General features: G+C 48.6%; 1 protein-coding gene and 1 long non-coding RNA gene across 5 annotated transcripts; one reads left to right on the top strand and one right to left on the bottom strand.

The window, feature by feature from the left end:
- Positions 1 to 6,874: 6,874 nt before the first annotated feature.
- On the bottom strand, positions 6,875 to 12,223 carry LOC103100550 (uncharacterized). Its single transcript, XR_008913055.1, has 2 exons — positions 9,256 to 12,223; positions 6,875 to 7,198 (listed from the first exon to the last, which is right to left on the bottom strand). It is a non-coding gene; the product is annotated as an uncharacterized LOC103100550 (long non-coding RNA).
- Positions 12,224 to 14,554: 2,331 nt separating this feature from the next.
- FGL1 (fibrinogen like 1) lies at positions 14,555 to 27,207 on the top strand. 4 transcript variants are annotated; one of them, XM_007495607.2, is made up of 9 exons: positions 14,555 to 14,696; positions 14,802 to 14,983; positions 16,328 to 16,411; positions 18,370 to 18,550; positions 21,743 to 21,902; positions 22,332 to 22,429; positions 25,375 to 25,463; positions 25,549 to 25,736; positions 26,960 to 27,207. In XM_007495607.2, the coding sequence occupies exons 3-9, from the start codon at positions 16,352 to 16,354 to the stop codon at positions 27,117 to 27,119; spliced, it is 936 nt and encodes a 311-aa protein (XP_007495669.1). In that variant the 5' UTR covers positions 14,555 to 14,696; positions 14,802 to 14,983; positions 16,328 to 16,351; the 3' UTR covers positions 27,120 to 27,207. The 4 variants fall into 4 exon arrangements, with proteins under 4 accessions (XP_007495669.1, XP_056659393.1, XP_007495667.1 ...); XM_056803415.1 differs by having other exon boundaries at positions 14,802 to 14,987; positions 16,352 to 16,411; XM_007495605.2 differs by having other exon boundaries at positions 14,556 to 14,696; positions 16,348 to 16,411.
- The last annotated feature ends 297 nt before the right edge of the window (positions 27,208 to 27,504 follow it).

Below are 27,504 nucleotides of genomic sequence, written 5' to 3'. Positions count from 1 at the left end.
TGACCCTGGGCAACTCATTTTACCTCTGTTTGCCTCAGTTTCTCACCTATAGAATGGGGATAATAACCATACTTCCCACTGGGTTGTTGTGAGAATCAAATGAGATATTTGTAAAGCACTTGGCATGGAACTTGGCACAACTTGCTTCCTTCCATTCCCACTTCCAGTTCTAGGCTCTCATCATCCCCCTAAGCCTAGAGTATTGCTTTGTCTTCCTGGTCACTCCAGGCCTTCTGAAAGCCTAATCTGTTCACTCCTTGGCTGCTCTAGAGGCAGTATGGGACAGTGGGGGCAGCATTGCATCTGAGGTGAGAAAACCAGGGCTTGGCTCTGCTGTGGCCTCTGGCACATCACTTGACCCTAACCCTTTTTCTCCTCCTGTATAAATGACAAGGATGACTGGGGAGCCTTTCAGGCTCCTCCCAGCACTAAATCCTCTCTAGGACTAAAACCCAAATTCAAGACCCAAAAGGCAGTTCTCCAGTTCTCCAAACTTTGCCAGTTCCTCCAGACTTCTACACTAGCCCAGGGCAGCAGCCAGGACTGTGTTCAGTGCAGACTTGGAGTCCTTTAATGCTCCCCTCTGCAATTTTCCTGGTCAAGGTCCTTGTCTTCCTTTGAGGGATCTCATCCTTCTCTCTGGTCAAACATTTTGTCACTTTGGCCAATGCAATCCATCTCACACTGGCCATCTCTGCAGTGATGAGCCTCTCAGCCCTTGGCTCTGCTATCTGTTCTTAGGTGCAAAGCTTGGAGACTTGCTCAGGTTAAGGCTTCCCCAACCTGGCCTGGTATTGCCTCCACACCATCCTGAGGCCTTGGGGGAGGAGGACATCATAAATCAGAGCTGGTTTCTCTATTTGCTCCTGGCTCCAGTTGGTCTCCCCAGAGACGCCTGGCCTACAGCAGTGTTCAGGTGGGTGGCTTGGAGAGACCCAGGCTGGTTACCTGGAGAAATGGAAGGAGTAGAGGGCTTGAGAGGCCCCTGGGTAGATGAGAAACGGATTGCCTCGGGCTGCATTAAGTGGGGCCTGATTTACCAGCTAGGGACTTGTCAGATATCCACAGGACTGGGCACCTCAGTTAAAGAAGGTATTGATCAGCTAGGGAGTGTCCAGAGGACAGAAAGTTGGATGGGAAAGGCCAGGGAATCCATGACAGAGTGGAATTAGGTAGAGTTTAGCCTGCAGAGAAAGAAGACTACAGGGATGAGAGCCATCTGGAAGTATTTCAGAAGTTCACACTGGGTAGAGGGACTAGCTAGGCTTGTTCTGTTGGCCCCACTGGGAAGGTGTGACCATGAGAGCTTTCTCCAAATGGGATGGGCTCCCCTACACCACCTCCCCATCTCCCTGGAGGTCTTCAAGCATACAGGGGCTCCCTTATGCTATGGCAGGGATTGTTTTTGTCAATGGGGTAGACTAGGTCATCCCAAAGTTCCCTTCCAACTCTCAAATTCTGTGACCTCCATCTAAATGGGAAATTCTATGAAAATGGAGGTGATATGTCTTACCTCTTTACATTAAAGCCAGAAAATCAATTATAAATAGCTTAATGCTTAGGGTGTGATTTTTTTTTTCTTAAACCCTTATCTTCCATCTTGGAATCAATACTGTGTATTGGTTCCAAGGCAGAAGAGTGGTAAGGGATAGGCAATGGGGGTCAAGTGACTTGCCCAGGGTCACACAACTGGGAAGTGTCTGAGGCCAGATTTGAACCTAGGGCCTCAGGTCTCTAGGCCTGGCTCTCAATCCACTGAGACACCCAGCTGCCCCCTTAGGGTGTGATTTTTAGTAATATTTAATCCCAAACAAGAGTCTATATGTGTAACTGGATTAAAAATGTGGGCCTAGTCAAGAACACATGTGACACCCAGTGGAATCACGGGTCGGCTATGGGGGGTGGGGGGGAGGAAAAGAAAATAATCTTTGTCTTTAATGAATAATGCTTGGAAATGATCAAATAAAATATTATTAAAAAAATGTGGGCCTAGGATAATACCTGAATTATAATTTCAAGTGTGTACAGTAATTTTCAATGTGTTATATTAATCATGTTACTGTTGTAAGAATTAAAATTTATTTGATTAAATAGAAAAAAAAATTTTTTTAAATGAGATTGTGGTCATCGTTTATAAAATATTAGCCCCTAAGTCAAAATGACTTTTATTTACAACAAGGTAGAGATAGTGAAAGTGGGAAATATTGGAAGGAGACAAAGCCTGCTCTAGCCTACCAGTCCTAAAGTCCTGCTTTGGTGAAGTTCGGCTCAGCTCCCAGCACGGACTTCCCCAAGTCCTGATTTTCACACGAATTTCCCAGTAGTCCTCAGCCAGAAGTCCTGGTGGGGTCTTCAGCCAGAGTTCCACCAACCCAGAATGACTCCAAGGAAAAGTGTCTCAAGCTCTATTCACCAACACAAAATCCAAGGGAAGAGTCTCTCCAAAAGCCAAGAAAGGAAAGAGACCCCAGACCATGTTGGTCTCTTCTTTTATACCCCTTTTTCCATGTCCTTTCTTGCCTCTCCCCCTCTTCATAGAAACCAATTGCAGTCTTTCAATTTGCCTGGCACTGCCCAGGGCTGGGCAGTACCCTTTGGAGGTGAAAGCTTTCTCTAGCAAGTGACTGGTGAACGCTCTTACTTCCTGTTAAGTAGGGGTACTTTAAGTTCTTGATTGATGAACTCCAAACAGACAAAGGGAATAAGGAATTCCCTTTCACACCATGCTGATCATTTTATCATGCACTTGCATCAATTCATGTAAGAAGTGACTCTGTTGGGCTGGAAATTGTTTCAAAGACCTCTTGTCACAGGACTTGGCAACAGGTAGGGAATGATAAAAATGTATCTAACAAAGGAAGGTTTCTGGTTTTAAATGAGGAAGGCCCCTACACACCTCTGGCCCTGATTCTCGGCTAACACCAAAACCAGATCTTTGCCCAGTAGAGTCTCCCAGCCTCCTCGTCAGTCTTGTTCAGAGTGAAATTGGAGAATTCCTTAACAACAAGGTATTTCCCGGGATCACTCAAATAAACTTGGGAGTCCCTAAAGCATGCAAATAAATGCGACTTTATTAGCTGGTGAGCAGGAGTGGGGCCACTACCTGTTAGATTTAAAATGGTTGAAGGCCTTAAACTGTAACAGTTAAAAGAGTGATGTTGTAAACTGTAGTGAGTTAAAATGGTGGAAGATATAAATTGTGATAGATATAAGAAAGGGTGAGTAAATTTGACCACAGAAAATATGTTTCACTACAGTGTTTTTAAATCAAATATAGGGTGGTCACCAGGGAAATATTCCCAATTATTCAAATACCCCAGTCAACTGGGTTTTATAGAGATTTTAATTAATACAAATGTGGAATTAAAGAAAAGAGAGAAAGAGAGAAAAAGGAAATAAGTATGAAGGGCCTTAAGCCAACATGGCCTAGACCTGAGTCTTAAGAGAGAGAGATCAGTCAGTCAGTCTTTTAACACTCACCACAAGGTCTGTCTAAGCAAGGATTCTAGTGACACCAGGCCAGCTCCATCTCAGCTGACTTCACCAGAGAGAGTTCTAGCCAGAGTCCTCCTTAAAGAGCCTTCCAGCCAGAGACTATTCCAAAGGGCCTCTCTCCAGAGCCTCCAGAGGGACAGAGTCCCCTCAGAGGAGCTCCAGGGAGACCTCCTTAGAGATTGTCCTCCAAGAGCTTCCCTTCTCCAGAGCCTCTCTCAAGAGATTCTTCCCAAGCGATCCTCATCAGAGATCCTCCAAAAGGATCTTTTTCTCAAGAGATTCTGCTTTTTCTTACATAGGGGTTTTTCTCCTATGTCACCTCCCTTAAGTCCTTACATCTACCAATCACTGCAGACGTTTTCCAAAGGACTGTCCATCTGAATTCTTGCTAAGTCAACTAATCTCCTCAGTAAGTCTGAACCAGAAAAAATGTTGCTGTGTTGACTAATCTCCTCAATAAATCTGAACCAGTGAAAACACAGCTGAGTCAACTAATCTCATTAAGAGAAAACTTGCCCAACCCTTTTAGGTACCTAGCATCTCATTGTATCAATTCTAAAAAACAGGCATGGCTCAAAGAACTCCTTGCCTTATTATAAGCATGGGTCCAAGTACTTTCATTGTTTAGCAAGGAGTTTTCTCCCCTAAAGCAGTCTTAAGTATGGGTGGAGTAGAGGTCCTCCCATACCAAGGATTTTTCTCCCCTAAAGCAGTCTTAAGTACAGGTGGAGTAGAGGTCCTCCCATTTCTGATCCTGGTGAGTTCTCACATCAAAATGGGGAATGTTTCCCAGTAGGGAATTTGTTCCAATGGAGGATTCCTCGATGTGGAAATTTTTAACATTCACAAGTCTGAGAAATTTCAAGATTTACATACCTCAAGCCAAAGCCCTTGGCAATGCTGCAATACCAGCAGATAACCTCCCAATTTATAGGAAAAAGATTCCAAGACTTAGCTCACATAACAGCATCTATGGTATTCCACTGATCATCCTTTATCTTGGCATCCTGTTGTGGGATGAATCTGGCCTCCCTGGAACCATGACACTATCTTTTAAACTGACATTTTTAGGGATGGTCAGAGTTCAGGGTCCAAATATGTTTTACAAAGAATTTAATCAGGGACAATTGATGAAACTTTTGGTGCCAGCCAGATAAGTGGGCCATTTCTTTGTTCATTGTTTCTCTTTTGGGGTGTGAATTTCAAAACTACTCAACCCTGTTCAAACCATTCTTTAGAAGATGGGATTTGGCTATTTCCTGATCAATAACAATAGAGATACTTGGAATGACAGAATCAGGTCTTGGAAACTACAATCTCCACCCTACTCAGGGTAACAGGATTTAGAAAGGGCTGCAGCAAAGCTCAAGATTTAATTATTTGAGAATATGGCCTTCAACAGACATGTGCAAAGGGGACAGACCTCTGGGCGGTCCTGAGTTAAGCTAGAGCCACCATTGGCACACGTGAGACACAGGAAGTGAGGTAGAGGACAGCTGAGGAGTCTGGGGACTTCCTGTGTGGAGGAAAGGTTGTTGTTGGAGCCTGGTGCTTGGAGTGGAGGCCCTCAGACTGCTTCTCCATTTTGGTCACATGAGTGATAGGGACTGATCTCTTTTTTTTGCCTCTGCTATCCAGGGCCTTGGGCCTTTGGCCCAGCCTAAGCAGAGGGGGTATTTAAGCCCTATTCCCTTCTCTCCCCTTTCTCTCTCTCTCCCTCTTTTCCTCTCTCCCGCTTTCTCTCTCTCTCATACCTTTCTTCCTCCTGTTAGTAATTAAAAACTCCATAAAAGGATGACTGCTGACTTGAGTTTTCATTTAGGAATTACATAGCTGAATTCCTTGGTGACCTTAAATTAATATATATCAGTCTTTTAAAGTGATTTCCATATCACATGGGGCTTATCTCTTAATCTGGGTTTTCTCTAGCAGGCACCTTTTGGAATGTTAATTGGGCATGCTGCCCAGTCAGGGTTAATGGAAGGACTTCCCCTTTCAAAGGGGCTACTTAAAGCAGTTAAAGGTTTATGTGGGAAACTGGGAGACTGGCAAATTGGTGGTAGCTTGCACAAGCAGCTTGTTCAGGGAACGGGGACTGGTGTGTGTGTGTAGGGGGGATAAAGTTTTCCTAGCCTCTAGTTGCTACTTAGCTCCTAAATTTATTAGGGTACGACTATAGGGAAAAACTCAAGGAAAATGTCAATACACTTCTTATAGGAAAAATATTTTATTATTGAACCAGAGAGATGAAGAGGCTTTTGTGTTAAGGATGGGGGTGAGGCAAACCTGTCCGACAGAGGGATGCTGTCCCTTAAATTATTAGGGTTACAAGCCAAAATGTTACTTTGAGAATTATACAATAATTTCATTCCACACAGTTTGAATGATAAGGGTTCGACTTGAGACAATGAGACCAGGGTAGGGCGATTTGGCAAAGCTTTAATGGAGGAAGAAAGGAGGGGGATGGTGGGAAGAAGCAGCAAGGGGAAGCCCAATGCCAGTAGATGGCTAGAGTCCCAACTGAGTGGGGTGGGATATGGATGATGTAGGGAACAAGGCAACTTACTGTCTGTTATCTACTGTCAATGCCTGGTACACTGGAGTCCTCAATGAGTGTTTGAGAATGATCCTCCCCACCTTTTCCTTTTCTTCCTCATCCTTCTCCCCTCTCCTATCTTCCTCTTCATTCCCCTCCCTTCACTTCCTCCTTCCCCACCCTGGGCTATATATATGTAGTTGACCAGCAACTACAAAATATTCTTACATGGGTTGACCACCTGAAAGGGAAGCTGGGGACTGAGGGAATATAGATTGAGGGGTTTAGAGATTAAGGAAGGGAGGACATAGAGAGGGAAATGAGGCACAGAGACTCAGGATTCATCAGCATAGCGTCCAGCTTGTTGAATGCTCCTCTGATGGTAGGAGAGAGAGCTAACTACAGGTGAAAACATTTTTATTGATGTTTCCAGCAATGGGGAATGGGAGAAGTTAATCAAACATGTGACATGGTAGAGAATTTAGCATCAGCTTGGTAAACAACAACAAAATGAAAGAGATGGGAGGCTAAAACAATGTAGTAGCCGGCGCCCAGTCCAGAGGTTCATTTGGCCTTCGGACTGCAGGTTGTGGGGACGGGTCAGAACACAAGATTTGAGCCCCAATTCAATGCAAGGATCCAGAAATCAATTATGTGAAATATTGGAAAAATATCCATAAGTCTGGTACATGAGGACATTGCTCATAAGAGTATGCTATTGAATGCATCTTTAATACTTTCATGACCTGTTTATACCTGGAACCCTACAATATACTACCTCTCAATGATCAGGAGATGAGCTTGCAAGAGAAGACATATTTGGTAACCTTTGTCACACTTGAATATCAACATTCCTGAATTTTAATTAAATTTTCTCCAAACAACACTCAGGGAATTCAATGAAAAAATTAAGTGGACAAGAGGCAGCCTAGGAAATTCAGTGCCTGGATAGAAAATGGTCCTCTCTTGATTCTTCTGTAACTTGAGCCCACTGGAATGGGACTCCTTCCCTATCAGTGGAGATAAATGCCTGCATGAGGGTGGGATGGAGTTGGGGAGAAGGGCCAGGAGAGCTCCAGTCTCTTCACCCTCTGCGGGATCTTAGGGGTGCCTCTGGCTACCAGCTTTCAGAGAGAAGATGGATGATGACAACCCTACTTCAGGTTACTGAAACAAAAATTAGAAACTCAACATGAGAAAAGCCAGCAGTCTCTATCATGTCCTATCTCCAGCTTGCTATATTAGAGACTTTGGGGAACACCCTCTTGGTTGAGATGTGGGGCTCTCTCTAAGCTGAGCTGAGTAAGCTCACTTTGCTGCCTCATTCTGAATTCCCAGGTTGATAAAAGCTAAAGGCCCCTTCCAGCAGACAAAGCCTGTCTTTGAAGACTGAGTATAGGATGAGATCATCAGGCCCCTTAGCCCCAGGAAGAAGTTAGGGCAAATCTACCAGAGTAGACCTGAAGTAAGATAAAAACAAAACAAGGAGAAAAGAGTCCTAACCCTTCACAAAAAAGCACCAAAACAATCTTCAGCTATAGAAAGCTGAGCCCTTCTGGGCCTCCCTCCCAAGCTGGAGCAAGGCTGTGCTGATCCAGAGATCCAAGAGGTCAAGAGCCAGCAGGAGGCCTGAAAAATGCCCAAAGGATCTTATTTGAGAGAAGAATAAACTGGAGAGGCCAAGAGAGACCAGAGAGGCTAAGGGACTCCCCCAAATCACCCTGGGTGATGAAAATCATGCTTGCAAGGATGAGGATGAAGGCCAGAGATGGCAACTGAAGAACCAAAAGCCCCTGGGCCACACTCCAGGCCTGTAAACCATTGGCCCTTCTTGCCAAGCCATAGAGGACTGGATGACTCCTCAGTGACCAAGTAGATAATGAGAAGCTACTATGGAACCAGCAATCCAACAAGAGGCCATCTGATCCGCCCGTTCATTTTACAGGTGAGGACATAGAGGCCTACAGAGATTAGGGAAGTGGTGCCCAAGTGGTGCCCACACAGCAGTCACTATCTGAGGGGAGGATCTGAAGCCTGCTCCAGCCAGTGCTTTCAAGATACATGGATGCTCCCTAGATATCTCAAATTCAGCATGTACAACTCAGAACTCATTCTATTTCCTTCACACTTCCCTAGTTGTATCAGGGGCAGCTCCATCCTTCTAGGCACCCAGGCATGCACATCATCCTGGACCCCAATCTCACTTGCCTCTCCTCCACTGTGTCCAATCACAGTGACCCCAGATGTGTCTACCTACACATGCTCTCTTCTCCATTTCATTCTCTCTACTCCCATGGCTTCAATCACTTCTGCCTGGAATACAATAAAAGCCTTTTACCTGAACTCCCTGTGTTGCCACACTGATATTCCTAGAAGCATAGCTCTGACCACCTCACTCCCTCACCTAGTAAACTGCAGAGATTCTCAGCTATCTGTAGGAACCAATATAAGTTTCTGTTGGACATTCAAAGCCCTTTAGAAGCCTTGACTCCTTCCTAGGATAATCCATACCTAGCCACCCCCCCCCCCCCCAGCACTTTTTGGTTCAGCCAACTCAGCTCCCCTTTCTGTGCCCCCACGACCTAGAAAGCACTCCTTCCTCACTTCTGTCTCAAACACTCTAAAGCTCAGCTCAAAGTCCCCTCTGGAGCAAGGCTTGTCCTGATCCTCCCAGCTGCTGGGACTTCTCCCTCAATAGGAGCTTGCATTGATTTCATAGGTGCTTGTCACTAGACTGGTTCTACTGCCCTCCCCACTCCATCTCTTCTCAGCCTAAGCCATTTCCTCTGGGGCAAGCTTACCTACAGTACCCCCCCCACACACACACACACACTCTTTCACCATAGAATCTTTGACCTGCTTCCCCATCCCTCACCAGCCTTCTGCTTCCATTTCCCTCTCTCCCAAGAGGGGCTGACTTACTCCCTTACTCCCTTCCCTCTACATCCCCTTCATTGTCTTCTTCCTACCAGAAATCAAAAAGTGATTTCCACATCTCCAAAGAGGAACCTCCATCCCTGCAAGCCCATCATCCCCTCTCCACCAGACCCAAACATCTCTCCAAAACACTCCAAGACAACCCCCTGGTCTTGCACTCTTCCCACTTGCTCCCTGTCACTGATCAATCCAAGTTTTGGCCCTCAGTTACCTCTTTGGTACCTGGCTTTCTCCCTCAACACCCAGACTGCTAATTAAATCCAATAAAAAGTGTGTCTTGTACCCACATGGTAAGGTCCAACAAATGGGAACCAAGGCGTCCATTCTGGCAGCCAGACATCCTTGGTTTTATCTGCCGGCACCCCATTTAAACAACACCCCCAACTAGGAAAGCTTTTCTGCACTGTGCAATAAAAAGGGCCCTGACCATGGCATCCCAACGGTGGGTGTAGGGATCCATGGTCCCATCCCGGCCATACACCAGCCACCTGAGGCCGTGGGCACACGGTGGGCTTCAAGACTAGTGCTCACAGTCATGCAGGCAGGTCTAGGGGGCAGCTGCCCAGCTCTGGAGGACTTCCAGCTGCTGCCAGGGAGCTCCCAGTACTGTAATCCTCTTCTCTCTCGGTCTCTCACAGCCCCTCCCCTAGGGCAAACTTAGACAACTCTCCTTCCGTCGGCTTTCTCCAACACTGCCCTCCACTCTCACTGCCTTGCTGGCTGCTGCTGTTCTCACCGTTGCACTGCTTCTTTGTTCTCGGCTGGGCCCCCTCCCCACGGGCTATGGGAACCCCTGTAAGGCCCCCCACAGGCTTCAGAACGCCCCTGTAGCGCAATGTGCTCCCCTCGGCGACTGGCTCCCTGGTGCCCTAACATTCGGCCCTGCGCCCACGCGAACATTTCTTTTTCCCTCCTGAATAGACTCTAAACTTCCACCCTTCCACCATAACAGCGGGGTATGGGGCACTCCCGCACCCCGGAGTCACCCGAGGTCCCAGAGAGTACCGTCTCTCGGTCTCCCTTTCCCCCCACAGCTTCCCGGGGGTGGGGGTGGGGGGCCCGGAGGGACGGTTAAGAAGCGGAGGCTGCAGGGAGAGCGAGGACCGAACCCACCCCAACCTTCCACTGCCCTCTGCCTTCCCGGGATAGATGAGCGGGAGGGTCCCAGAGGGTCCCTGCATGGGGCGTGGGCACCACTCTGCACTCCTACTTAGCTCTCCGTGGGGCACTTCTATGTCCGCACCCCCCGAACACCCAGCACCCAAGCCTTCCTCCCATCTTAGGAGCTCATTGTGGGGAGAGGGGCGTACGCAGCGGAGAGATTGTAATACAAGACAAGCCGAGACGTAACATAAGCGTCCGTGCCAACGGGTCCGCTTCGTGGATGAGAACTACACGACCCAGAGTGCAGAGCGCACGCAGGTGCAATGCCTACGAGAGCGCGTTAGGGTTCCCGCTTCTGAGCGCTCCACCGAGCATGCCAAGCCTTCACGTGACAAAGGTGATGCTGACGTCACAGAGCCGGACAGCGGCCGGGCAGAGAGGGGCTGGGAGCCTGGCTGGGGCGGCGTCATGCTCGCTCTGTCCCCTCCGCCCACCCCGGGTGACTCTTTCTGCACCTCTGCCGGGGGATTGCGGCTGATACACCGGATCACTGCCGGGAGCCGCCGCCCCTCCTCCGAGCTCGTTCCCGGCTGCCACACTCTCTAGTATTTGACCGTCCCTCCTCCCCCAAGGGTGTGGACTCACCACCTGGGGACTGCCCCTCCTCTCTCATCCCTCTCCCCTTCTCAGTGGGATTTTCTTTCGTCCTCTCCACCGCGCTCCCCGTGCAGGTGCCGGAACCCTTGCCAAGGAGCCACTACCGCGGTGCAAGCTGCCCAGAGGCAGAAACCCACAGGAAAAATACGAACCCCAAGCTGGAAACCTCCCTTTTGGCAGCACGAAAATGGGAATGTATAGAGCGCAAACCCCCTTCTTTGGCTCTCCTGACTTCCAGGATCTCCCCTTCTCTTGGCACCCAAACATCAGCCCCATAGCTTTTAATAGACAGATGAGAGCGGCCGCGGACCAAAGGAATTCCCAAAGACCCACAGATTGCCCGGGCAATTGGAAATTGGAAAGCTGCTTCTTCCCCACCTAGAGCTATAGAGCCCGAGATGGGGGCCATGTCACAGAGAAGGAAGCTTTGTGCAGTGAGCTGGAAGATTCTCCAAGCACTAGATGCAGCTCTGTCTCACCCTGCACGTGCCTCTGAACTCGCCCTTGGTTGGCGAGTTCTCTTGGTTGAGCTGAGTTATCTCACTCCCAGTGGCAAAACTTCGTTCTGGATTGTGTGATGTATGTTCTTTTAGGCACAATTTTCTCTGATTTCTGTCTTCATAACTGACTTGTGTTTGCTCTTTGCCTTCTGTCTGTTCACAATGGAACTGATATTTGGTGGGGAAAGAATTGAGCTTGGATACAAACCTTTCTCCATTAAGAAACAGCTATCATAAAAAAGAAAAAAAAAGAAATAGCTATCCGTAGTTTGTCAATTTCTTTGGACTATTTACCAGTTGAGGAATAGCTTGATTTCTTGTTTTATGTAAACATTGCAGTTTACTTTCTATGTGCATTCAATGTTATAGGCTAATTGAATTTCAAAGAGAACGCATCTTAGACATCAGCCCAGGAGCCATCCTTGCTGATCCACAGATTCTTCCTCCAGGGGTACAGATTGCAACCAACATCATCCTGTGCGACTCCTAGATGTATTCTCTCACAAACCCTCCATCAAACTTTCCTCTGATTCATTCAATATTAAACAATTTCCCAGAAATGCAAATCTAAGTCAATAGATTTTAAACTCAAGCTTATTCTTCAGCTCTGCCAGTGGGGAACTTAGGCAATTTAAACAGTCACAAATTGAAAGGGTCTCGTTTCTGTCTAGTTTCCTAGTTCTTTGGGACTTGAATTCTTTCCAAAGTTGCTTTCATTCATTATTTTCCCTTGCCTAGGCCCATCACCCTTGTGCCTTGAGGGTCCTGTTGAGTTGGTGTGTACAAGCACACATGAGGAAGACTAGGTCCACATTTTGCACAAGTTGCCACATGATCCCTGAACAACAGAGCTGTTGGACAACTTGTGACAGCAGCCGAGACAAACAGTGGACTGGCAGTCCTGAATTCTGGAAATTGAGAAAGCACAACACAAAAGAAAACACAGCCCGTGGCCTTCCTGGAATTTCAGTCAATCATTGGCAGTCCTAGAACAATCTGCAAACAATAGGAAATAGGTCAGAAAGGAAAAAATGACAGATTTTTACTGGAAATGTCACAAAAGGTGAATAAGGAAGCTGACAGGTTCTCATGTCAGCAACAGAATCTCTTCTGGAGGCCTCTTTCCTAAGGCAGCTAATGATTAATTATGGTATTTGCCTGTCTTTTCCTCTACTCTCCCACTTTGAGAACATTTGTTAAATCCAAGTCTCATTTGTCCTTTAAAGTTAAAAAAATTCTAATATGATGTAATGAATCACATATAATTCTGATAAAATGAGGTATGTAGCATGCCCTTTGGGTCCTCTCTCCCAACTTGCACTGGCCCAGTTGGGTTTATTCACAAAAGGAAGAATAGTACTTCTCTTCTCAGTACTTCAAGGAGTAACCCTGAGGAATTTTGACTTCTAAAATAGGCCACCACCTGGTATGCTTTCCAGTATTAGTCAACCAGTAGGGACCAATAAATTAATTTTTTTTAAACCCTTATCTTCTTTTTTATAATTGATACTCTCAGTTCTAAGGAAGAAGAGCAATGAAGGCTAGGGATGGGGGTTAAGTGATTTACCCAAGGCCACACAGCTGAGGAGTGTCTGAGGTTGGATTTTAAGCCAGGCCCTCCAATCCCTAGGCAGCTCAATCCACTGATCCTCTTGGCTATCCCTGGCCCTCCCCACCCATTACTTTTTTCAAAAGTAGTTTTTCTTACATTTCTTCAAAAGCAATTTCCCCAAATTAGGAAGTACTCTACCTTTACACACCCTGGAAGAGAGTTGACTCATTCTTAAAGTTAATGAATGTGAGTGTCTTTGGGGTACCCCATGACTCCTGGTCTTGGGAGTCCTCTCTTTCTGTAGAGTCCCTACCAACTATGCTCCAGGTTGAGGTGTTGGCTGTGAACCAGTTATTTCTCTTATTCTTCTAGGCCAGATACTTGCAGGGTCTCAGCTAACAAGACAATCCACTTTGGATCTGGATCATGCTGGCCATTCATTTGAAGTGGCGGCTCCTTATCAGATCTATTCTACCACCATCTTGGTTACTGGTTGGACTCATGGCATTGCTGGATCTCCCACACTCCTCAGCTGCCTAGGCACTCTCTCTTGGCATATCTGTTATACAGAGGCACCATGTGTTCATGGCCACATGGTAGCTGGCTGGGAGAAGGGACAGCCATTGCATGTCCCCCACCTTGCAGCCCGTAACAGTTTTTTTCTTGCTCACTGCCAAAAAGAAATGTTGTATTCTAGTACAGTTTCTTGCCTCAGTTCCTCCACAGACCTCAATTCTTCAGGCTTCCAGCCCCAGCCTCTCAGAGACCCAGGAACAGGCTCACCAAGCCTTCCCCAGTTGAACTGGAACTAGGAAGGGCAAATACGCATATGCTCCAAGAAGGGGGCCTCTTGACTAATCTGTCCTGCCCATCCCCATCCATGTATGTGCATTTCTAGTGGAAAAATTCAGCTTGACTATGTGACTTCCTCCAGCCCCACTCAGCAGAATAAGAGGGGAGGAGTGAGGAAGCAGACAAGGTAGTGCCTCTGGCTGTGTTTGGATGGTATCAAATGTAAGATGTTAGTAGTGATGGAAGAAGGCCATGTGATTGTGTGAATAGAGCACAATGTAGAGATGAATGGGTTCAATAAGAGGATTAGGAAGGGAGTATAGCAAAAACAGAGGCAAATGGTCTACTGAGTACTAGGGAGTAGGGGGAACTGCAGGCAGAGATGTTCTGGTAAATGTTTAATAACTGACTCTAGGGGGGAAATGTAGTCAGGATACACTAAATTTCATCTGCATTATTCACATTTTCTCTATCATTGTCTTAAGTTTAGACAAGCAATAAAACTATATATCAAACCCTGATCTATAGTGATTTTTTTGTTTGGAGGGAGATAAATGTTCACCCTGAAACTTTAACAGTCAGCTCTTAGCTTGTCTGAGCTGACTCCCATATACCACCGAGTGAAAATTCCAGTGAGAATAGGAACTAGAAGGGAGAGCAGGAAAGTCTGGGGAGAGTTGGGAGGGGAACCAGTGATGGGATAAAGGAATTTCTGGGCTCCCAAAGCATAAGATGAGGGTTCTAGCGTTAGCAGGCTTCATTCCTAACTTCCTGTGGTGGGGGCTAGAGCCCATATTAATTTTCTCCCAAATAATATGAACACTTGGGGGCTTTTTCCCTATGGGAGCATGAGAGACCTGAAAGCCCTGGCCTCCAGCACCCCTGCCTTGCCTCCCCTTTAAAATTGTGGCCTTCTGACTTTGCCCAAGTTACTCAATGATCTGGCCCACTGAAGCCTCATTTGGAAAAACCAGGAGGTTGCACTGTGGATTGTTTACACTCTTTCCCTGTCCTCATCTGGTCATCAGAATCAATCCAGGCATTCCCTAAAACAAGCAGCCACAACACAAGTCTTTACATAAAGAAAACCCAAGATTGCATTTTCCTAAAGTCTGAACAAAGGGTGAGCATGTGGATGTCAGAATCCTGGGGTTTGGGCCCTGTGCCCATTGGTGGGTCTCTTTTCCAGGACAATCAGTGGGTTCTTATGTTGACTCCTGGATTGCAGCCAGGGTCCTCTGCTCCTGTTTCCGGGGCAGGTCTTCAGGCACCACCAGTGCTCATTTGATCAGTGGTTAACAGTGGTGCAGCTGTTGGAGACCCTGGATCTGCCCGATAGAGGAGTCTCGAGCCCAGGAGAAAAGAGCCTCAGCTGCCCTGTTGGAGCTGACTATTGGAGAACTTCCCCAGGCAAGTCTTCCTGTTTGTCTCTATACCAGGGGCTTTTGGGCATGCGATAATATCATAGATATACTTCTTGGGTTTGATTTTAGGAATAACTCACCTAAGCTGGATGGGGGCCTCAGGATATGGTATCACTTTTTCTTTCCAGAGTAGTTCCCTGCTTTTCCCCTTATTTGGCCATCAAAGTAGGGAGAGTCACTGGAAAGGCAATCCTTGGTCTTTCCTTTGGCAGGGTACCAAAGAGATGGGGGGGGGGGTGGAGACAGAGAGAGACAGAGACAGAGACAGACAGAGAGAGAGAGACAGACAGACAGACAGAGACAGAGAGAGAGAGAGAGAGAGAGAGAGAGAGAGAGAGAGAGAGAGAGAGAGAGGAAGGAGGGGGGGATATTGTTTATTTGTTGTGGTGGGACTTATACCTGTGTTAAGGTCTGGGATTTCACCCACCACCATGGAAGTCCACGAACAATGCAAACAGGCAGAGAAAGGCCATTTATTGAACTGATAATGCGCATCAGTGGGAACCTCTATCATCAGAGTTCTGAGTTGCTTCTGACAGGCTGGGCTTTTTATACTTTTCTGTAGACACCTTATCTACTATATACCATCCTTGGAATTTTGCCTGCATGTATGGCTCTTATCGGCTTCCTACTATTCTTGGAACTTTGACAATTCTATATTATTGGGGTCCTCCTGGCCTGTTGCTTGACATACTTATTGGGGTCCTCCTGGCCTTTATCTGGTACCTACTGCAGCTGGCGGTTTGGCATATTTATGGTTCTAACAAGTTTCTCAAGGCTGACCAGCTCATTAGGCCTTCCTGCTAGGATTTGGTATATTTACGGTTCTGACAGTTCAGCTTGTTAGGCCTTCCTGTTTTCTCAAGTTTGGCCATTTTCTGGCCTCCCTCACCTATACCTCTGATTTATCTCCATGCTCCCTCTAACTCCAGGATCATAGATAGTCCAGGAGGGCATATTCTAGATTAGATTCAAAAATTACTAACAAATAACAAATTCTCTTCACTCAGCTTGAGCCCCCATTTCCCCTCAATTCCACCCTCCCTTAATATATACAGTAATAGCAAGTCACCATTAATGGCTTGGGTTGCTATCAACACAGGCTGATAGCCCAGAAAGTACCAGCACACATTAGAAAGAAAGTCTCCCACTAGCAAGATGCAATAATGCCACCTTTTCCCTTTTGTCGTCCCCCCTTCTCCCAGATGGAGGCCAGCCAGAATGGGTCCAAGAGTTCCCCAAATTAGAGAGAGCCGAGACTAGGTCAGATCTCATCCAAGAAGAGAGCACCAGGTTCAGAAGAGGGAATCTTGGATTCGTTTTCTTTTAGGGGCATTTTTTTCCCAACAGAAAGATGGTGAAGTGGTTGAGTGTCATCCTTGCAGTGACCTTGATGATGGACTGGAGAAGCTGGGTGAGTTTTCTGTTGGGTATACCTAAGGGATTGAATGCATAATGCTGACATTCCTTCTTTCATTTCCTCCTTCTGTATGCTGAGAGAGATACAGAATTTGATCAGACATCTTAAGTTTCTGCCCTCAGGGAGTTTGTGAGCCTACCAAAAAGCCCAGTGGATTCCTCACTGAATATCTTAGAGATCTTAGGGAGCCTCAGTGGGAAATATGGAGAAAAACAGGAGATCTGGGGCCTAGTCCCAGTTGTAGAACTTTCTGGCTTTGGGACTCTTCAGACTTGAGCTCCCTCCTTTCTAAAATGGGACTAAAATGGCTCTCCCATTATAGGCATCTTCTCCTTTCTGGCCATCTCCAAGTCACTCTACTTGCTCTGTTCCTTCTTTAGATTTTAGACACACTTGTGGCACTGTGTGTGCTGAGACACTGTACTCTGATTGCTGAGCTTTTACTTTTTGTCCTAAACTCACCATGCCATTTCCTGGGAATTTCCAAGCCATTCATTCTTACCTCCTCTTCTTCTCCCTGCTGTACTCCCGCCTCTGATCCTGTCTGGGGTTCCCTGTTTAGAATGTAAGCTCCTGGGGGCAGCTGAGTGGCTCAAGGGATTGAGAGCCAAGCCCAGAGATGGGAGGTCCTGGCTTCAAATCTGAATTTAGACACTTCCTAGCTGTGTGACCCTGGGCAAGTCCCTTAATCCCTGTGGCCTACCTGTTACTGCTCTTCTGCCTTAGAACCAATATTGGTTCTAAGATGGAAGGTAAGGGTTAAAAAAAAAAGAATGCAAGCCTCTTGAGGCAAGAACAGTCTGACAAATCATAGATTTAAGCAATGGATGCTTTTTTATTCCGTGATTTATCTCAGAGTCAGATGAAATAAGGATGCCATTGTGTATTCTAAGCAGTTAATTGAATTCACCAAAGCATTTTCTGAAGCCTTTGTGCTAGAACCATAAACTGCTCCAGTTATAGCAGCTCTTGCTAAATGTATAAAAGCATTTCAAAGCAGCAGATGAGGATGAGATGTTAACTGTGGAAGAAGGCTGTAGTGAAGGGGCTGGCAAAGATGGAGGGCTTGAGCTGAACAAGAAGGAGCAGAAAAAGGTGAAGGTGATTTTGAGGAGGTTGCATTTGTGAAGAAGGCCAGAGACTGAATAAGAGGGGGCCAAAGTGGGAGAAAATGAGGAAAATTTGAAGGAGAACATTCTCCAGGCAGTTATAGGCTTCTCTCATGGCTTCTGGTGAAAAAGGATCCTGAAGGAGAAGGGTAAGAACTGGGAGAGAGGACTTCAAAGAGAAGGAGAAGGGAGTTGCAAGGCCACATGTTAGCAGAACAATTAGTCATTTTAAATTGGTAAGGAAAAGACAATATTGGAGAAAGAGCCACCCCAAAGTGGAATGGGCCAGCCCTTCATTGGCATTTTCAGGATGGGGTGGGATGCTGGTTTTGCCCAGACTAGAGGCCTCTCCTCACTTTGCTTCATTCTAGCCCCAAGACTTTGATTCTATGATTCAGTCCCAGCTAGAAATGGCTCCCAGTTATTGAGCAGGGAGTGGTCAGATTGGTTCCTATATGAGATGCTGAGGTATAGGAGGAGTTGGAGAGCCTCAGGAGCAAAGGACTGTGCAGAAGGCAGGGGATTGGGAGGATGAAAGGTGACTGGCATCTTAGCTGAGGTGGGCCACCCTGGCCTCACAGCTGGAGGCACTTTTCATGAGCTTTGACTGTGCCACCCCCCTCATCCCTCATAGGGCACTGTCTCTCACAAGGCCATCTCCAGGCAGCTTTGCTTGCCCTGGGCCTACCCACCCAGGCAAGAATGGCCAGAGTTCATGGAGGAGGAGTATTCCCAGTTGGGACACAGGGTGGGCACCAGGGAAGGCAGAACTAGCTCGTCCAGTGATGACTTCACAAAGTCAGCCATATTTTCCATCATAGAGAACTCTGGCTTCCCCTCCAGGCTCTAGAGAGCTGTCTTCAGGAGCAACAGAGGCTCAAGGACCAACTGAGACTCCTGGAGGCTCGGGTCAAGCAGCAACAGACAAAGATTGAACAGCTCCTTCGGGAACAGGAGCTTCAGTTGCTTGACAGAGGAGAAGAAAAGAGCTTCCGCCATGTTGGAGGAAAGAGGCAATATGCAGGTCAGTATGCCTTCCCTTGGCCTCCCCATTGGTTTTTAGCATCTCTGTCCATGGTGAGTGGGGGAGAGCTCTGACATTAGGATCCTGTTCTCTCCTTGGGAACTTTTCTTCCCAGCCCCAGCCAACAAAACAAATACAAAACACCTTCCATCTCTAATCTGTTTCCTTCACAGCTTCCCTTCAGGTCCCATTCTTCTCTCTTCTTCCTGAGCTAAGCCTTAAGAGAAATGCATAGTATATGAACCTTTTTATAGAGACAGTCTGGTTCAGTCCATTGAGTACTGCACCTAAGCCTTGGAAGGCTTGGATTCTAATCCCCCCTTGGACTTCTAGTTCTAATATTGGTCTTGTTATTTTAACGGTGTAAACCTGGGGTTCATGAATTTGTATTTTTAAAAAAAGGTTGTTAGCCATTTCCATTGGATTGGTCTCCTTTGTTTTGTAATCGTAAGTATTTTGTTTTATGCACGTAAAGCTGTGATTGTAAAGAGTCCATAGCCTTTGTCAGACCCTTGGCCAAAGGTGTCCAGAAAGAATTCAGAAGCTCTGCCTTAGGGGGATGGGACTTAGCCAGAGATAGACAAGAGAAGATGTACATGAACGGGAGTGGGGGGAAAGGGAAGAGAATAAAGAAATATAGGGCCTGCATTTGGCTGGATGGCCACTTTTCAGGAATGTGGTCAAGAGGATGCTTATTGGAATATAATTTGGAGAGGCAATGCGGTATAGTGGGTGGCGAGCCAGCTTCAGAACCAAGAAGACTTAGGTCCGAGTCCCACCTCCTCATGCTCTGGGCCACCCGACTTGCACATCCGAGTGGCAGTTGTAGAGGAGATGCCTTGCTGAAGACCACTGCCTCCTCCGGGAGTTCCCTAGACAGGCTAAATGGAGCAGAAGCCTCTGAGGTCCTGCTCTGAGAGCTGAGACTTGCCCCAGGACACACAGCTGACCCTCAAACTCTGGCTGGTTGGTGGGTTGGGGTTCAGCTCTCCTCTAATACTAAGATGCCTTCCTTGAGCCTGTACTTAGGGTGATGAGAGGATAATTCAATTTCCCCTCTCTTTAGGTCTTATTCCTCAATGAACACTTACATTTCCATGCCGGGGATACAAAGATGAAAACTTGTGTGTTCTCTGCCCGGGAAAATCCCCCATTCTATCAGGGGCTAATCTGACATGGACAAAGATATGTACGATCTGAGTCCGATTGAGGGTTGTTCTAGGAGAGCTAGGTGGCTCATAAAAAAGATATAAAGGGGAGCCCCAGACCCAGAGTGGATGGAGCACTTTCCACTTAGGGATTCCCCTGAGGACCCAGCCCTGATCTCCAGCTGTTCTAATGCCCGCTTAGTGAGACTGAAGCAGAATCCCCTTCTCTCACCCCGCCAGTTGCACACAGGCCTTGGAGACAATCGATAGACACAACATCCGCATCTCTTATTATAAGAGGGGATACAAACGGGGGTCCCAACTCCAAGGGATCTGACTAGTCCCCCACAATGCTCTCCGTCCTTCCCAAGAGGGAGCCTTCTGGTCTTCCCACTAACTCACAGCTGCCTCTTTCTATCTGGCTTCCCCAGAAGCTGACTGAGCTACCAGTCTGTGACCGGCCGGAGCGGATTAGATTTCTTTCAGAAGCTGCCTCTGAAAAGGCTTGTGACTGTTAGGTTGAGGTCAGTGAGCTCCGACAAGGCCGCCTTTCCTCCATCCTTCCAGACAGGAAGAGACCAACCTCCTACAGGAAGTCCCTGCTCTAGCAGCTGTCACTTCCCAACTGTTCCTCCTCTGCCTTCTGCCTGCTAAAACCCTCCCCTGGAGCTCCTAGGATGCGCCTTAAAGACAGCCTCCGCCTCTCTCACATCTCATCCTATCTCTACCCTTCTCCCATTCTCATCAGTGAATTGAGAGCCGGGCCTAAAGACAGGAGGTCCTGAGTTCAAATATGACTGCAGACACTTCCTAGCTGTGTGACCCTGAGCAAGTCCCTTAGCCCCTATTGCCTAGCCCTTACTGCTCTTCTGCCCTGGAACCAATACACAGTATTGACGGACAGAAGAAGGTAAAGGTTAAAAACAAACAAACAGAAAGCAGCTAAGGGCAGAGAGATCACTTCTGGCTGTATGGGTCTAGGTCAAATCAAGGCAGGCTTCATGGAGCAGGTAGCATAGGATCCAAAGCTTAAATAATAAGAAGCATGAGAGAATAATAAAAGCTAAGGTTTATATACTACTCTAAAGCTGGCCGAGTACTTTACACATTTCATTTTACCCTCCCAATGTCTGGGAGGTAAGTATATTGTTATCACCCCATTTTACAATTAAGCAAACTGAGGCAGACAAAATTGAAATGATTTGCCCAAGGTCACAGAGTTAATAAGTGTTTGAGGCAGGATTTAAACTTTGCTCTCCCTGACTTCAGGCCTCAGGCCTCCTCACCACAATCCATTCCAAGTATATGGGAGACCTTTTTAGACAAGACAGGGGCAGGATGAGAAGATGAACAGGAGTTCAGTTTCAAGTGGAGAGGCCCAGAGGACAAGGAGGGGAGAAGACTGAAACAGGGTCATCTCAGGCTAGATGGTGACGGTCCTGAAATACTGGGCGAAACCTCTTTAATGCATTCTTCAGAGATGTCAACTTCTCTTCCTGTAGGAAGGTCTAGTCATGTCACTGTCCTGTTCAAAGGTCTCCGAGCCAGTAGAAGAATAAAAATAAAAAGGTTCCCCCTGGAATTTTAGACCTTTCTTTATCTGGCTTGCCCCTACCTCCTGCCTTTCCAGATGAGTTGTATTTCAGCCCCCTCCACGTACATACACAACCTTTCCTGAACTCAGGCCTCTATCTCTTTCTTCCCGTGCCTTTGCCTGGGAGTCCTCTCAGCCTTTTGAAAAATCTGTATCCTTACCCATCATCCTTTGTTTCCTTTCTGGTTTTCCTTCTGCACAAAGCCCTTCCTAATTCCACCCCTGCCATCCCCAACTGTTAGCACTTTCTGTCTCTCCACAAATGATCTTTGATGCTTCCTCTGCATCCGTGACACAGCCTGCCAGTCCCTGAGGGCAGGGACCACTCTTCAGTTTGTCTGGGCATCCCCAGCTGGAAGCATGGGCTGCCCACATAGACATGTTTTGTTGAATGGACTCTCAGGACCACTCTTGGGGCCGGGAGTCTCCTGACTGGTATTTTGCAAACAGACTGTTCAGAGATATTCAATGATGGACACAAGCTCAGTGGTTTCTACAAAATCAAGCCCATGCAAAGCCCGGTGGAGTTCTCGGCTTACTGCGACATGACAGATGGAGGAGGCTGGACAGTGGTTCAAAGGCGTGTGGATGGCTCAGAGAACTTTGACAGGTACCCGATTCAGGGTTTGGGGTGTTTTGGTGAATAGCTCGGTGCTCTGACGGCTCCCCATGTTGGGTGTTTGCCTTGGAGTTTCTTTTCTCTAATTAACACAAAATCCTGAAGAGCTCATTGCTTTTCCAATAAGTGACAAAGATGGAAAAGAGATGCAGGCCTTGGTTGCCTAGGAGAAGGGGCTTAAGGGCAAGGATGATGGGGTTCTCACCTTGACTCTGTAACTGCCGTGTTCCACTAACCTTAGGCAAGTCAAGGCCTTTCTCTGGGCTTCAGGTTCTCATCTCTGAAATGGGAATAACAACATTCACAGGTGCGTGAAAGTACTTTGGGATCACAAGCATATGCTGGGAGGAGTGAGAAGTGAAGAGGGGCTGGAGAGGGAGGCAAGTGACAGCCACATTTGTTTTTTCCTTTGATTTTCAGGAACTGGGCCGACTATGAGAAAGGTTTTGGAAATTTCGTCCAGAAAAATGGCGAATACTGGCTTGGGAATAAAAATCTCCACTTCCTGACCACCCAACGTAAGATGGCGGGGTTGGGGTGGGGAGTGGGGGAACCTTGTTTTATTCCTTAGGAAAGTTCCTGTAGCTTGAAATTTTTTTTTTAAAACCCTTACCTTCAAGAGTGGTAAGGGCTAGACCATGGGGATTAAGTGACTTGCCCAGGGTCACACAGCTTGGAAGTGTCTGAGGTCATATTTGAACCCAGGACCTCCAGTCTCTAGGCCTGGCTCTCAATCCACTGAGTCACCCAGCTGCCCCCAGCTTGAAAATTTTAAGGTGCTTGGAGGACCTAGTGGTGCTTCCTTTTTAGAGAAGGTGGGGACTGATGACTGTCAGCAGGAGGGAGGGAGGCAGAAGGGAGACAGAGATAGAAAGAGAGAGAAGAGAGAGAGAGAGAAGAAGGGAGAGAAGGTAGGAGAGAGACATATAGAAACAATGAAAGAGAGAGAAAGGGAAAGAGACAGAGACAGAGAGAGGGAGAAGGAGGGGGAGAGAAAAGGCAGGAGAGATAGAGTGACAGAGAGAGGGAGGGAGAGAGAGAGAGAGAGAGATAGAGAGAGAGAGAGAGAGAGAGAGAGAGAGAGAGAGAGAGAGAGAGAGAGAGAGAGAGACTAAGAGCAGGGTGGAGAGGTAAAGAGCAAGCACCAGCACCAGCCAGAGACCAAGCTAAGTATAATGAGCAAAAGAGAGATAAGGAGTGAGAAGGAGAGCAGGAATAAATAAGGGGCGAACAGAAAGAAGAAACAGGAGACAAAGGGAGAGAAAGAAGGAAAAGGCTGCAGGCAGAGAGGGATGGAGGGGCCCTCAGATTGAGCCTTTTCTTCTCCCTCTGTACCTTCCATTTGTAGGCAGGACAAACCCCCATTTTCCTTTGTTCCCCGTGAGTGGAAGGGTTCAAGGTAGTTGATGCTGGGGGCAGCGTCTTTCTGATTTGGCAATTGGAGTCCACTGTGGCTGACCAGCAATTCCACTGCGCACTCCTCCGGCCACCGTCCACGTGCCCGGGCATCCAGGGACTGTCGCTGGTAGCAGGTTGCTCAGGCCCCCCAAGCCTGGTCTGAATGAGGTCTTTCTGGAATGAGCATAGTGTTTGCTGCAGCACTAGCCCATTTCCAAGAGCAGCCAAGGGCAGAGCTATGGCCAAGCCTCTCTTCTGTCTTCTCCTTCTCTGAGCAGTTGCCCCTCCCTAGAGCTCTCTCTTGGGCTGGCTGCTTCCATTTACTGGCTTCCTCATGAAAGGGACTGCAAAGCAGAGCAGCAGGGCCTTGGGATCTCGTGTCCAATCCTTTCATTCTTTTGGATAGTGAAGTACTTAAAAAACCAAACAAACCCTCACCCTCCACCTTAGAATCAATATTAAGTATTGGCTCCAAGGCAGAAGAGCTGTGAGAGGTAGGCAGTGAGGGTGAAGTGACTCGCCCAGGGTCATATGGTTTGGAGTGTCTGAGGCCAGATTTGAACTCCTGTCTCCAGGCCTTTGTGCCCCCACATTAAAGCACTTCTGAAGGAGATAGGGCTGGCTCCAAAACATCTGACTTTAGAAAGAATACCTTTGAAAATCTAGTTTCAAAGACCCTAAACGAATAAAAAGAAAGATTCAGAGAGAAAGAGGAGGGGGCAGGGGAAAGAGAGGAAGAAGTGGGTAAAAGTTGTTGCAAGCTCTAGAGACATCCTGGCGCATCCGGCGTGCCCACCGTGGTGCCCACGGCTTTCCCTTTCTTCTCTGTAAAACCAAAGGCCCACAGAAATTGGGCAGTGACAAAAATGAGGCCTTAAGTGAAACCAAAAGCAGCCGTGAAAGCCCAGACTCGGGCAGAGCAGAGATCCGGGGCTGGGCTGCCACCTCGGAATCCCCAACAATCCTGACAGCTCCCATCTGCCTGGCGTTTCAAGAGTCCCAAAGCACGTGACAGATGCCGGCTCATTTGAGCCTCCCAACAACCTGATGGGGCAGCTCCAAGCGATGCCCCCCTCGGACAGAGGAAGAAACCGAAGCTTAGGCAAGGGACGCCCCCAGCATAGTGTCACACAGCTCTGAAGGGTCTGCGCAGGGTCCCCCGCCCAGGACACTTTGCACCCCACTGCCCCGCTCCCCCTTAGGGGACCCACAGGTACTTGAAGATCCCCAGCCTGCCAGCTTGTGGGGCGGCCCCTTGGAGAATTGGGAATTCAGCTTTCCTGGTTAGGGAGTCTTCCCATCCTTCCACCTCAGTGGCTCTTTTTTGCCACGTGCCTACCTGCCTTCCCTCTGGTCCTGGTTCAGGGCTCTGGGTTAGCCCTTCAGGTCCCGGAGAGCCTCCTGGTCTCCGGGCTCCTCCTTCAGCCAATTCTCCCATCATTCCCTGCAGGTGACCCAGAGCCTCCTGGTCTCCGGGATCCTCCTTCAGTCAATTCTCCCATCATTCCCTGCAGGTGATCCGGGGCACTCCTTTGGCTCCTGCTTTTAGGATGATACTTAGGTTTTCATTTTCAGCATGCTCCTCTCTGCTCACATTCTGCTGCCTGCGGAGGTAGCACAAGGCTGGACTTCCTGTTGGGAAGACCCAAGTTCAAATGCTGCTGGAGAGACTGACTAGCTCTGTGACCTCTCTGCCTCAGTTTCCTCTTCTGTAAAATGAGGGTATTCTTTTGCCAACGTCAGGGCATTCTTCTGCTTGTTTCTCTCCTGCATCACCCGCATCTTCTCTGTTTCCACATCTTCCTCCTATGTGTTCCCCCAACCCCCGCCCTGGAGTATTGGCCAAACAGTGACAGACACGGCCCGGTTGGAGCTGGTGGGTTCCTGTAGAGGCAGGGAGTCCCAGAGGGCACTTGTGGCCGCTCCTCCTGGATCTCCCGCCCCTGCCGTTTCCCCGCGGCGGTGGCCACCCCCCGGCGGCCCCCAGGCAGGTGCTCCGGCCGCAGGCGCGCATGGTCAGCGAGCGGTGAGCTAGCCAGCGCCCGCCGGCTTGTTGTTTGGCCAGGAGACTACACTCTGAAGATCGACCTGGCTGACTTCGAAGGAGAGAGCCGTTTCGCCCAGTACGAAAGCTTCCGAGTGGGCGACGAGCAGGTAGGGAGGGGCGGATGGTGAGGGAGCCCCGGAGGGGCTGCAGCCCCGGGCGGCCCCGCCCCAGGAGAGCCCGTTGTGCCCTCAGAGCGCCTACGAGCTGAGCTTCCGGGAGTACTCGGGCACCGCGGGAGACGCCCTGTCGGGGAGCTTCCATCCTGAGGTCCAGTGGTGGGCCAGCCACCTGCGGATGAAGTTCAGCACCAGAGACCGAGATAACGACAACTACTCGGGCAACTGTGCGCAGGACGACAAAGGGGGCTGGTGGTACAACAGGTACGGAGCGTCCTCCGGGCTCTCGCTCAGCTCTCCGGCACGTCGGCCACTCTGGGGGAGCGCCGGGATACCCAGGGAGAGGACCGGGGAGGCACCGTTCCGGCAGCTGCAGACAGGATGGACGGATGGCAGAGAATCTCAGTAGCGATGGGCATCGGGGGATCCTAGCGGGCCTTCGTGGAGGCCAGGGAGCCCAGGAGTGGAGATCCATGCAGGGGCCTCCCTGGAGGCAGAGGGCACGCTCTGGCCCGGGGGCCGCTGGGAAGTGCAGAGGAGAGGTAGGGAGGGGGCTCTGTTTCAAGGACGAAGCCTCAGCAGGCTGACCCAGCAGCACCAAGATGTCAAGCCCAGTCTGCTTTCCTGGCCTGTCAACAAAGGAGCTAGAACTCAATGGCCGGTCCGCAGAGTAAGGGACAAGGAGGCAGGACACCTGGGTTCGAGTCCCGCCTCCAGTGTGTCCTAGTCATGCCCAAGGCAACACACAGAGACAACTTGAGTTGTCTGGAAGGAAATCGGGGCTGGAAGCCTGATAGTCTCGCGGGCTCCCTTGCTTCTCCACAGAGTATTGATCCTATAGAACAGGATTAATATAAAATTATAGCTAGTGTTTACATAGCCCCTACTATGTGCCAGAACTATACTAAATCTCCTTTGGGCCTCATAGTTGTTACTCTGGGAGGGAGGTGCTATTTTTATCTCATTTTACAGATGAGGAAACTGAGGCAAACTTGCCCAACCTCATACAGCTACGAGTCCGTATTTGAACTCGGGTCTCCCTGCCTCCGGGCCCTAGTGGCCTTCAGAAGGCACAGGACCACAGCATAGAAAATAAGAACTAAGGGAAGGGATAGAGTTCATCTATGAAGGTCCATTATAAACCCGTGCCCAGGACTTGTGAATCCAGTCCAAAGGGAGAGACTTAGGCAGTGAGGGGATGGCAGATGGACTCTGTTCCCCCTTGGCTGTGACCCTGGGGCAGTCCCTCTCCAGGGCTCTAAGGTACAGAATTTTGTACTGTTGGAAAGAATTTCCTCTCTGGGAGCACCTAATCATGACAGAATCCCCGATCCAGGACCGTGTCCCTCTCCCCTTCAGGAAGGCAGACCCTGGGTTGGTCTTCTGCCCCCAGTGCCAGGCCCTCCACAGCAGAGGCAGAGGAGGGCTGGCTCGGAGGATGAGGGAAGGACTTGCTGCTTCCCTTATCTCCCATTCTCCCCTCTCAGGTGCCACTCAGCCAACCTCAACGGTCTGTACTACAGAGGGGCCTACACCGGTGACACGGACAATGGCATCGTTTGGTACACCTGGCATGGCTGGTGGTATTCCCTGAAATCGGTCGTTATGAAGATCAGGCCCCGTGATTTTGTGCCCAATGTCGTCTAACTATGCATTCGAGCTCTGGCTTCTCCATCATTCTTCTGTATTAAAACTCACCTGCCATCCCAAGTGGGCGATGGAGCTTGGCCAAGGCCATCTTGTCCTTGTCACTGTCTGTCCTTCGCCATCCTTTTGGGGAAAGACATGTGAGGAGAAATGAACCAAATAAAGGGTGACCACACAGGAAAAGGTGGGCAGCATGGCGGGGGGCCAGGAGAGAGCCCAGAAACCCAAGAAAAGCTGGCTGCTGTCGTAGGAGTGAGATACAAGGAAGAGACATCATGCTCCTGGGAGGGCCATCTTGGGTGGCCACGAGAGCCCAAAGGCCAAGAATCAGGGCAGCCACTGTCTCTGCCTTCTGGCCCACTCAGAAACTGCCCCACCTTCTTCG

This window comes from Monodelphis domestica, chromosome 6 (assembly GCF_027887165.1).
Source record: "Monodelphis domestica isolate mMonDom1 chromosome 6, mMonDom1.pri, whole genome shotgun sequence".
NCBI lineage: Eukaryota > Metazoa > Chordata > Mammalia > Didelphimorphia > Didelphidae > Monodelphis > Monodelphis domestica.
This window is presented reverse-complemented; position numbering and strand designations above follow the sequence as displayed.

What these genes read in the sequence shown, in the direction of transcription:
- FGL1 (XM_007495607.2), top strand. Translation starts at nt 16,352, where the DNA reads ATGGTGAAGTGGTTGAGTGTCATCCTTGCAGTGACCTTGATGATGGAC. An exon ending in AGGAAAGAGGCAATATGCAG is followed by an intron (nt 18,551 to 21,742) that starts GTCAGTATGCCT and finishes TTTTGCAAACAG; the next exon opens with ACTGTTCAGAGATATTCAAT. An exon ending in TCCGAGTGGGCGACGAGCAG is followed by an intron (nt 25,464 to 25,548) that starts GTAGGGAGGGGC and finishes TTGTGCCCTCAG; the next exon opens with AGCGCCTACGAGCTGAGCTT.